General features: G+C 45.7%; 4 protein-coding genes across 4 annotated transcripts; 2 read left to right on the top strand and 2 right to left on the bottom strand.

The window, feature by feature from the left end:
• Window positions 1-1,142: 1,142 nt before the first annotated feature.
• GLAREA_07253 (NOB1 zinc finger-like protein) lies at window positions 1,143-2,438 on the top strand (the record flags this gene model as incomplete). The annotated part of the gene is made up of 1 exon (XM_008081201.1): window positions 1,143-2,438. One exon carries the CDS (start codon window positions 1,143-1,145, stop codon window positions 2,436-2,438), a length of 1,296 nt encoding a protein of 431 aa, XP_008079392.1.
• Window positions 2,439-2,772: 334 nt separating this feature from the next.
• GLAREA_07252 (Nop10-like SnoRNP) lies at window positions 2,773-4,974 on the bottom strand (the record flags this gene model as incomplete). The annotated part of the gene is made up of 5 exons (XM_008081200.1): window positions 2,773-2,798; window positions 2,872-3,253; window positions 3,800-3,913; window positions 3,991-4,426; window positions 4,478-4,974. 5 exons carry the CDS (start codon window positions 4,972-4,974, stop codon window positions 2,773-2,775), a joined length of 1,455 nt encoding a protein of 484 aa, XP_008079391.1.
• A 2,047-nt stretch (window positions 4,975-7,021) lies between these two features.
• Window positions 7,022-8,639, top strand: GLAREA_07251 (uncharacterized protein; the record flags this gene model as incomplete). Its single annotated transcript, XM_008081199.1, has 3 exons — window positions 7,022-7,524; window positions 7,569-7,826; window positions 7,874-8,639. The coding sequence occupies 3 exons, from the start codon at window positions 7,022-7,024 to the stop codon at window positions 8,637-8,639; spliced, it is 1,527 nt and encodes a 508-aa protein (XP_008079390.1).
• A 260-nt stretch (window positions 8,640-8,899) lies between these two features.
• GLAREA_07250 (C2H2 and C2HC zinc finger) lies at window positions 8,900-11,295 on the bottom strand (the record flags this gene model as incomplete). Its single annotated transcript, XM_008081198.1, has 6 exons — window positions 8,900-9,776; window positions 9,825-9,959; window positions 10,008-10,162; window positions 10,245-10,340; window positions 10,391-10,964; window positions 11,144-11,295. 6 exons carry the CDS (start codon window positions 11,293-11,295, stop codon window positions 8,900-8,902), a joined length of 1,989 nt encoding a protein of 662 aa, XP_008079389.1.
• Window positions 11,296-11,364: the final 69 nt, after the last annotated feature.

The raw sequence follows: 11,364 nt of genomic DNA, 5'->3' as shown, positions 1-11,364 counted from the left end.
TTGAAGATATTGGCTGTGATGATTCGTTACTCCAATTTCACAAGTGGGCCTCAATACTTGATAGCAATTGGCTTTCTACCTGCTAGGTAGAATATCCAGGCCAATCTACGATGCCTTTCTGTCAAACCACATATGATATGGTATTTGGATGTTGTTGCTACACCTCCTGAGTGAAGCGAGAAAAGAAATCCGTGGCTAGTGCGAGCGCAAATTCTCGAGTTGGGATTGAGGAGAAGTTGCGACTCACTCATCATCGAATTGCTCTCTTTTGGGGGCGGTAAAGCTGCGATCACTTGTGGCTTTTCTCCTCCGCACAATGGACATGGTGATGGGATGCCTAGCCTAGAGCTGTCCGGTAGGATTCTCTCTACAAGTGCTGCCCTTCACCATGAGTATTATGCGGTGCTTACTGGCCGTCACATATGTTAGATATGTTGATTGAGAGCTGCTGATTCTTCTTGGGGTTCATAGTCAGCCGCGGGGCATTGGTGCTCCGGGTATCTGCAACCGATCATGTTGCTGAGGAGCTCGTTCTTGTCGACGAATAGCTTGGATAGAGTATGGGCCGACATGGTTGTTGATATAGCCTCAATAAGGAAGCTATGGTGTGAGCTTGGTGTGGATATTGCTGGTCCTTGCTGTTCCTCGGTGTGCGATTCGGGCTGGCGGAGGCCCAAGGACCCTGGGAGATTGAAGACGAAAGATGGAAAACGCTGATGGCGCCATGCCATCTAGAAATATGAAGCTAGATGAGCGCAATGATGGGACAGATATAAAGGCGCCTCGGAGGGAAATATGCAATGAAAGCTTGGGAGTCTTTGGTCTGAAGAGGTTTGTCTTGGCTGGGACGAAAAGTAAGCGATAGTGCCATAACTAGAGCCACATGACGCACAGTCTCTTAAAGGCTTATATCGACTCGAAGCTACTTCAGGAAAAAAATCGTCCATTAATGGAAGATGAAATTGGCACAACAAAAAGTCAATATCTGATCGTCTATTTCGGAGAGGACTCCACGTGACCAAGAGTTGACTGTCATGCACATTCACTACACCGCCCGGATTCTGCCCTTTCCCCTCCAAAAATTTATTGAATGGAATGCGACCAATTCTTACAACACCATAATTTTGACTATTCCAAGCAACATGTCTAACGATACGCCAAAACCCGTACACAGTCTAGTTCTCGATGCTGGACCGATCATCAAAAATGAGCCATCCGTTTCCACCTTATTAGGACAGGCAGAATTCCTTTACACCATCCCCGCCGTTATCGACGAAATCCGCGATGAGACAACGAGAATGCGAATCGAAATGACGCTGAGGCCTTTTCTGATCAGCAGGCAACCAAATCCTGCCAGTATCAAAGTTATTACGGATTTTGCGAGGAGGACGGGCGATTTGGAGGTTCTGAGTCGGCCGGATGTGCATTTGATGGCGCTGGCATATGAGTTGGAGTGTGAAAGGAATCATGGCGATTGGAGGTTACGAAGTGTACCAGGCCAGAAGGGTCTGAACGGGAAACCACCGGGTTCAGCTTTAAATGCAACGGTTGAGAAGGTCGTGGCAGCAGAAGGAACAAAGAGTGAAGAGGCTGCAGAGGCGAAGCAGGAGGATGTACCAAGAGACACAACTTCCACCAACCAGAGTATAGAGACGCAACTTGGAAATACACATATAACGCCCGATTTTGGAAAGGAGGCGAATGAGAAGGAATCACAACCAGAACCCGGTCCAGCGGACGAAGAAGCACCACAACCAGCAAACGCCATCGTCGAGGAACAGCCAAATGAAGCAGAAGATTCCGATGAAGAAGGATGGATCACACCTCAAAATCTAAAGGAGCACCAAGCAAAAGACGCCGAAGGTTCAGTTGAGCCAGCAGAAGAAATCAAGATCATGCAAGTCGCAACCATTACTTCAGATTTCGCCATGCAGAACGTACTTATGCGCATGAATTTGAACCTTCTATCATCATCACTCAAACGAATTCAACAAGTGAAGACCTGGGTATTACGATGTCATGGTTGTTTTGCCATCACCAGAGACATGACGAAGCAGTTCTGCGCTCGCTGTGGAAAAGATACACTCCTACGAACCTCGTGCTCGACAGACAAAAACGGCAATTTCCAAGTCCATCTCAAGAAGAACATGCAATGGAATACGCGAGGCAACGTCTACAGTATTCCTAAACCCGTTGCGGGTACTTCGAATGGAAAACTGGTGTCGGGCGGTGGAAAAGGTGGATGGGGTCAGAGTTTGATATTGGCGGAAGATCAGAAAGAATATGTACAGGCTTTGACCAATGGGCGGAGACAGAAGGAGAGGGATCTCATGGATGAGGATTATCTTCCTAGTATTTTGTCTGGTGATCGAAAGGGGCCTGGGGGAAGGCCTAGAGTCGGTGCTGGGAAGGGTGTGAATTCAAAGAGGAGACATTAAATCGTTTCTTCCATTTGTTGCTGCATTGTATGGTGTTTGGCGCTGAAAATGGGCAGGTATGGATACGGCTACGGCTTTGTGGGAATATGGTAGATAGATGGATCGTAAATATTTTCAATGAATTTTTAAATTCTCTTTTCCACCGTAATATCCACAATCAAGCCAACTCCAGCGACCTCGCATGAACGCCTTTGTACTCCGCCAAACGGCCAAATTTTGTGCACATCACCATCCCATATCCTCCCATTTCTTCTCCCTCCACGCCTCGAATCCGCCGTCTTCAATCCTCCCTCCTCCCCCCTCCCTCTCTACCGTCCGCCCTCCTAACCCCTCTCTACTGTCCCAAAACCTTCAAATCCTCTGAAACACACACATTAGCCCTCTGCCCTCTCCCTTCCCACCCCTCCACAAAGATAAAGTAGAGAAAACTCACTCTGCTGCGTCAAAAGCAACCCATATCTCTTCTTCAACGTCACCCGATGGCGCGAATACTTGTCATCGGGCGAGAACCGTGCTGGATGTGCGGATTTGGTCACTTCCCCTGATGCGACTTTCTTGAGTGTGTAGATCCGCTTGCCGGTGCTGTCGAGCGTGTACATGAGATGCATGGTTGCAGGTTGTCTGGGGGATGTTAGAGGGATGAGAGTTTGGGGGAAAGGAAGGGGAGGAGGCGAGAGGGACGTACTGGTTTGTGAGGAGGTTGGCGGCGGACTGACTGAGTTGACGGTTGTGGTTTTGGTTTGCGATATTGCTGTTGCGATGCGAATGGAATAAATTTTTGGTGGTTTGGCGAACAGGGGTAGCTTAGCGCTAGGCTGTTGTGGTGTTAGCGTCGATTGGGCAAAGGTCGTTGTTGCAAGCTCGGGAATCTTTAAATCTTTTACAACCTTTATAACAACGTATCCAGGTTTCTGTTTGCTTTTCCGTTCTGTTTGTCGAACTCATCCAGGTTTTTATTTTCTCGTTTGAAAGCAGGTTTTGGGTCATTTTGTCATTCTTTACGAAAACCATTCAATTCTTGCTGGGATTCTCAGCCATTCGTCAAGCTCTCGACTCTCTACTCGACGAATGACTTACACAGTACAATTGTCTGTGACGTGATAGATAACTTACATGTTTTCTCTAACGATTTCTTATAATTTTACCACATATCAGAAATCTGTTCAATCGGCCTCCGTAGCAGCAGCATCTGTATCGACGCAATTCCAGCATCTGGGAACAAATCTCTACACTGTACAAATATTCAGGTTGTTACATGGCTGAGAACAGACAAGTCATGAGGCAAATTGTCCCGTGAGTCTTGCACAGCACCGCCTAACGTTATGAAAATATTTCTGCATAAATTCTCTTTTCAACTCTACATCTATCGTCTTTAATCCTCTTGTTGCACTTCCCCCAAGAATCTCAACAACATCTGCTATATCCTTTGGACTTCTGTCGACAGTCAACACAACGCTATAAACTAAGAATTCTTGCTGTAATTCATTAGCAGATCGATTATTTCTTGAGTACAGCTTTCTTGGCTAAATCTTTTCTTCGCATACTCAATCACGTAATCTCCTTTCGCGTTTTCGATCATGGGATCTACTTCATAATCTAACAACCACTTTATTCGTAGAGCACGACTGACTTTCCGGCCATTTATGGCCCAGTGGAGAACAGTGCCTCTATTTCCAATCCACCTAGTTGCCTTCATATACCCTACTGTGGGTTTGCTTACTTCTACCATGCCAGCAGGAGCGTTTACTTCTACACCTTTGCTAATTGCCAACTCCATCAGTGCAATACATCTTGCATCCTCACGAACATGGATTGCGTTGTGTAAAAAGTTAGATCGTTTCTTATCTGCCCCATAATCCATGAGGAGTTCCCACGCTCGGCAAGTTTCGAAAAACCGTAGCGGAAGAAATCCGTTCCAACAGATCTGATTCGGGTCCGCCCCTCTTGATAGCAAGAACTCGAGCATCAAGACATTACCGGTCGCATACCTGCAACAGTTAGCTTTTTCGTTCATAGAAAAGTGTCCGGGGGCTCAATACGAGTCAATGTCTGGAATTTTTTTGAAGTCTAGCCCGTGATCCTCGAGTATGTCGAATGCTTGAGCGAGCCTATCCACGACGGCTTTAGTCTTTGGCTTTTTTGACAAGACACTCCCAACTAATGCCCTGTGAAGCTTTGCTCCATGTTGTAGCAAGCGTGAGAGAGCTGTCAAGTCACCAGCTCGACCGGCCTCGCAAGCATCGACTAAGAGTTTTTGGGCAATAAGGTTGTTTAGCTGTCTATTGTTATCTGCCCTAGCTGCTGAGGATATCGAGTGCGCGGTTTTCAAATCGCCAGAAAGACATGCCACTCGGAGCGATTTCGCAATCTCACAGTGGATCTCGTAGAGCGACTCTGTGGTGGAAGACGCGGGTGAAGAACTTCGACTGCTTGTACTTTCTTCTTGTTGCTGCTCGTCTGCTACTTGGATACCCTCAACGCCACCTGGATCGGGGGTTTGAGATGCAGTGGTAGGCTCCGAGTTTAGTTCTGCCATGATTTGCGATTTGAGATGGTGGATCGTGATATCAGAAGACAATACTGTGAGAATAATGTACAGCCTCGCCGACGAGAAACATTCTTGTAAGAAAGATGTTTTTGCACGACGGTGCAATGCGGACACGAGTTTCCTAGTTTTGGCAGGCAGCCAAGGGGAGATTTGTTGGTTGGTGCATGGCTGTAACCTTGCATAGGCAATATTTCCAACAACTGACTCTACCAGCATGGTGGGACATGAATATTCGGCTTGATGTAATACTATTTATGGGTAATCAAAGCTGTCCGCACAGCGGGGTGGCATAGTCTGATCTCAAATGTTCCTGTGTAATACTAACTCTTCTCCCTTGTGGAAATCCGGAGTTACTTGTAGTAGAGCAACTCTCAAATGAGAGGGTAATCTGGAGCTGTGTATCTGTCATAAGTCGAGCAATAACCAGTGGGTAAGCTAATCACATTTGAGAGTCGTTAAAGGAGTTGAGATTGTGATGTATAAAGAGTACTTTCATTCTTCAGCATTTTCATCAGGTACTTCTAATGTCCCAATCAACTCTACTAAATCACCTAGACAGAAAGCCAGTCCCGTTTTTGTACTGAAATGATCTTAGGTACACTATTTCTAGTCAAACAATCTTCTTCCTGATATACATTCCATCTAAAATCATTGCTGCGAGAGTCTCGTGTGTTAACAGTCCTTCTCTTTTCCCCATGAATCAAAATTAGGTCAAAGCCTTCACATCTTCCAAATCCCACAGCCAAATCACCGACTACAATTTATCTCAAGAATTTCACACATTCTGATATCGTCTCACGCAACGCACAAGCTATCATTAACCTCACTCGATTTCGATTATAACAATTATCCGCTGTCTTTCTTTAGTTTCCAATCTCCAGATTATATCATCTAAAACCCCGAAACTAATCTCAAACTAGAGAAGAAATGAAAACATAAGGCTGTGTATGTTTTGCATTATTGCATCTCGAGGGGAACTGATTGGTCAACATTTTACGACAAGAGTGGAAATTCAACGGTAGTTTTATTGAGCTGTGTAAAATAAGGGACCACTAGGGGTTGCGATAATTCGATAGACTCGTCTTTACCGCAACTTGTAATTAATAACTATAAAAAAAATACTATTATAGTCTATTTACTCGTTAAAGCCGTGTCTACTAGTAAGAACCCTTTTTTTTACATCTTCGTCTCTATTCTAGATCTATCTATATAATTCTCTATATACTTTTCTCCATAAATTTTATTAAATTTCGCTTTATTATACTTAAAAGATATCTAATAAATTAGTATATTCTATAGTAAACTATTATGTATATAGATTAGAGAATAAGAAACTTTAATATATATTACTAATAAAGTTCTCCTTACTTCGATTCTTCGAGAAATCTCGTATTTTCTATATATCTAGATTAAAAATTTTAGTTTTCTCTAAAGTTTATATTATAATATATAACAATCGCAGCCGCTCCTCTCCAACCTTATCCTTCATATCCCTATTCTGCGAACCCACATAAAAAGCCCTAAATAAATACTTCAACCCCTCATCACTATCCCCAAGAAACGGTACCAAAAGCCGCTCTATCAAATAGCCACGAAGATATTATCACCAGCCCCTCCACCTCTACCCAACATCTCATCCCCCAAACCAACATCCCACTACACCCCACAAAACCCTATCAAGACAACAAATTCAAACCAAACTACAACACATGATAACACAAAAGGCATCCCTCATCACGAGACGAACCCGTGACTCACCCACATCCCGCCCCCATCAGGCAAGAACCCTTGGCGCATCAAACCCACCTGCAGCACATCGGCCCAAGCATAGGGCTGAGAAAAAGCAAGTTACTCACTCTCGCACAAGCACCTATGAGATGCGACGTATCTAGGCAAGTATGCGGGTATGATGATTTTCAGGCTGCGACGTGCGAGGCTGCAGGAGGCGAGTTCGAGGGGGGTATATATATGTTCTTGAACTGATCTCAAGTACTTTGCAACTTGCTCGACCGCGATACTCCCAAGAACCAAGACCATGGCCACCGCCGAAGACGAAAAACCCACTTCCCCCATCCCCGCCCTCCTCCTGCCTTTGATCCCGCAAGCCACAGTCCTCTCCTCCTCCCTCTACACCCACGTCTCCACCAACTTCCACGGCACCGATGTGATCCGCTCCGTGGCGGGCATCATCGCCGCCGCGCCCTCAATCCTAACAACTTTCCACACGACCGTGGAAACCTACCCAGTTTCCTGTGAGGACAGCGTATGTATCATCCTGCGCAGCCTCGAGAGGGAGTTTGATAACGTGGAGAAAGTGCTGGAAGAGGCGTTGGGAAAGGAGGCGGATGTGGATTGGCTTGATGATGGGCAGAAAGTGCGCACGGGGAGGGGCGATCCGCGACAGGTTGCGTTGCAGGAGGGGATGATGGCGGTTGGGCCGCTGGGGAGGGTGATGGTGACGATTGAGGATGGGTTGGATTGTTTGGCGTTTTTGGGGGTGATGGCGAAGGCGAAAGGGTTAATGGGGATTGCTGAAGGGTGAGTTGTTTATTTCTTGGGAGTAGACAGTGCTGATCTTTTAGGGAGAGGAGTGATGAGCAGAAGAGGGAGATTAAGAGGGCGGTTGAGCAGTATGATTTTAAGACTGTTCAGCGGGAGAAGATAATGATCAAAGAGGTGATTGATGCGGCTTTGTATCAGGAGAGGGCCGCGAGGATGGATGACAATGTGTCGGATTATGGTGGTCACGACCGTGTTATTGATCGTGTTGTGGAGCGTCCGATGACTTATCGCGAATTTGACAATCGAAGTATCGCTTCGTTTGACTCTTTCGCATCCGAGTAAGTTGATTTTGGGAGAATCTGGTCTTAAGACTAACCCTCTTCAGTCAATTTGTCAAGCCAAAAGCAGTCTACGAGTACTGGATCTTGCAAAAGATTGAAGGTGAAAGTAGAGTTCGGTCGACATGGAAGTTCTTTGGTCTTACAGCCAGAGAGATGATGGATGACACGAGCTATACAGTTGAAGGTAAACCGAGACCACAAGAAGAAATGAAGGCGAAAGACGAGGAGACCCGAACGGAAGCCGAGTATCACGCCCGTGAAGCATCCATCAAAGCGACCATCTCAACCCTTTCATATCGATTTCAAAATGAACTTGTACTTCTGATGCAAGATCGCGAGAGGGCCTCTTCCAATGTGCGCTTCCTCCGCGAGTGGAGCATCGTCGATATCCAACCGCTCAAGCCCAAGGTCACAACCAAGGCACAAAGCTGGTCAGGATGGTGGAATGGTGAAGGAGGAATCTCTCAATGGGGTTGTATCCTCAAAGGCGAGACATCTTTCAAGCAAGAAGCCGGGAAAGACTATGCAGCGAATGTCAGATTTCCAGATAGATTCCGAGATGCGTTTAGAAAGTCGACTTATGGGCCAGTGGTCATTGATCGCGATTATGACACAAGACGGTATCCCGAAGATGAGAGAGTGATTCCACGGAGGCCAATCGCGCCACGACAGGCATATCCACGACAGCGAATCTATCCGCAGAAACAAAAAGAGCCAACTCAAGAGATGTATAAGAGGGCGGTGGAGGAGCTGTTCAGCGGCCTCGAACAATCGAAGGACGAACGTCAGGTGAAAGTCGAAGGTTTTTGATGAGTTCTGAGCATGACCTTGGCTTTTTTCTTTGTTCAGACTCGTTTCTGCGTTTTTGGGTTGAATAGTTCTTCCTGAGCAGATGTCATGCAATGGTGGATTTCGTAGTGACATGGCATTTCGTAGCGACGATCGTTTGAGGCTGTTATGACGGCTCTTGACGAGCCCAGCCTTTGATTTTAAACTTCTTGAATTCAATCACTCATCGTTGAGAGTTTCAACTCCGCACTGCCGCTCCGTGTGAGAACAAATCAAGACCTTCATATGGTTGTCTCGGGTAAATTCCAGCGATCTGGCAAGAACGCTCGAAACTTTTCGACCAATTCATTGGTGTTACACAGACAAACTTGAAGACCATCGATCTCAGCATACACTTTGTTCAAGATGCATGCTTCGGTGCCATCGCAACGGGCGCAAGGTTTATCACTGAACATGCAGTACGCCCATACAACGATCATCGCAATTTGGAGTCCACCATAAGTAATGGCATCAAGCCCCTTCTGTTCAAAGTCGAGTTCAAGCGTGAGACATTTGTGAAGACTCAGGATTTGGTTGGCGTGATGGAGAGCTGCTTCGGCGTTTTGAGTCTTGGCCCAAGTACTGACGAAGGTTCTGCAAGAATCTTGCGCTTTCCGATGTCTGTCATTAAGTGCTTTGTTATCCAAGTTCAAATCTTTTGCCAGCTGCCTGATCTTAGGAACATTCGAATAAAGATTTATAGCGAGGACGTGATAAAAGGACAACGCATCAAATATCAGGGTTTTGGCTCTCATTATGGGCGCTCGCTGCCAGCCTTCCTTATTTTGGTCTTCGTATCCAAAATAATAACGATATAGTAGATGTTCTTCTTCTCCAAAATTGGCCAAATTCGGTTGTTGAGAAGCCATCTGACCGAGCTTGTACTTGATAGCGTCGAGCTGGGTTTTCAACTCAATGAGAGACGAACTTGCGATCGATTGTACAGCCCCTTTGTGTAGTTGCCAAATCATGGGTTGTAGGGCACACATATACATCTGGACATCTTCTACCAAGATTGGTTGGCTGTCAGATCCTTGATCTGGAAATGAGTTGCCGAATATTTCGGCCATAGATATTTCTCCGCGAAAGGACGGTTCCAGTAACACTCTACTTTCCCACCTGTACTATGTTAGCGCACGTAATCACTTTTGATTTGAAAATTCCTACACATCAAGGCCATCACCATTCCATAACGCATACGAAGAGGGTGGTGGAAAATGAAGTGCGTCCAGGGGAATGATTCCTCGGTGTCCGCGAAGAATACTGAAGTACTTATCAATCTTGAACAGATATTGAGCAAGTCTAGAATGAGTGAGCAGATTATTTTGCCCTTAGGAAATGTAAGCGCACCTCTGTCTTTCACCTAGAGCAGCATGGTGCATTGGAAGAAAATATCCCAGCTTTTCATCTTTGTAAACTGTGGCGGGGTTGAAAAATTCCGTTTCGTGAAGAATGGTGACCAAGCTTGCTAATATGAGCATTGAAGAGGAGACTAGCCTCTCAATCTGTCAGCGTTAGAGGTGTGTGCATAGGGTAAAGCATAAGGTTGTCAAGTATCATCAACCGCTGGGTTCAAGGTATACTCACTCCTGTCGTGAAACTATGTATTATGACTAACAAAGCTGTCTGACATATAGCTGCCGGAAGTGTTCCTTGGAATTGTTCTCCGGAGTGTCGCTTTTGCTAGAGTATTTTTGTAAGCACGCTTGAAGTGAAGTTTAGCAACCACATACCAGTAACACAGGTATTCGGGCCACGAGATAGTCTTGCATCACGATAGAATACATTTTTGCTCCACCACCTTGAGAGCTCCAAGCACCAATCATAGTCACGGCGCATGACAAAAGTAGACTGTGATCAGAAGCCAAATACGACGGTCGATGAATAATCGGCCATCGATGGTGAAAATGCCGAAAGTAACTGTCAATATATTCTTCTTTTGCCTCATCAGATACACTCGGTCGAACAAGATGAGATTTTTCATCTTCAAAGTCCGATTCTGTCTTGGCGGGAGATTCTGACGGCTTCCGGACCATCATGGAAGCCCAGTCTATGATCCCCTTCACGGTAAATGGTGGGAATTCCGGGGTAGTGACAGCATCTTCGCTTTGTTTCCCGGACGAATTCTGACTAGGTTGTTGCTCATATTTACATTCTGAGCCCTTCGAAGCACATTTCGAACATGGTTGATTTCCATCACATTTGATTTTTCCTTTGTGACATGCGACACACGCCTTTTTACTTCTTCCTGATGGAGTGGGTTTGAACTCATCTCCGTGTCTAATCAGGTGCCGATGAAGACTGTCACTATATACTTGTCAGCCGTTGGTCTGCGCATCAGCAATGCTTTTCAAAAAGATGACAGGTGGTGAGAAGGCAACTTCGAAATAAAAACCAACCACCTAGTAAGTATACGAAGAAAATGAATCCTGCTGCTAAGTGTGATACAAGATGTCAAACATAAAATAGGTTCACTTCCAACTCACCTTCGATTGAATTTCTGATTACAAACATTGCATATGAACAGTTCAGCCGGTAAATGAGTGCGTTCATGCCGATTCAGATGCTCTTTTCTCGCAAAACTCTTCTCACAGCCCTCATGTTTGCAATGCCATCGGTTAACTTGTTCTGTACTCATAGCGATGTGGGATCCGATACCCTTGATGTATATCAGGAGTCGACGAACACGAGGAAACGGGAGGTGGGG

This window comes from Glarea lozoyensis, assembly GCF_000409485.1.
Source record: "Glarea lozoyensis ATCC 20868 chromosome Unknown GLAREA14, whole genome shotgun sequence".
Taxonomy (NCBI): domain Eukaryota; kingdom Fungi; phylum Ascomycota; class Leotiomycetes; order Helotiales; family Helotiaceae; genus Glarea; species Glarea lozoyensis.
Note: the sequence above shows the minus strand (reverse complement) of the source record. Positions and strands in the feature narration are given on the sequence as shown.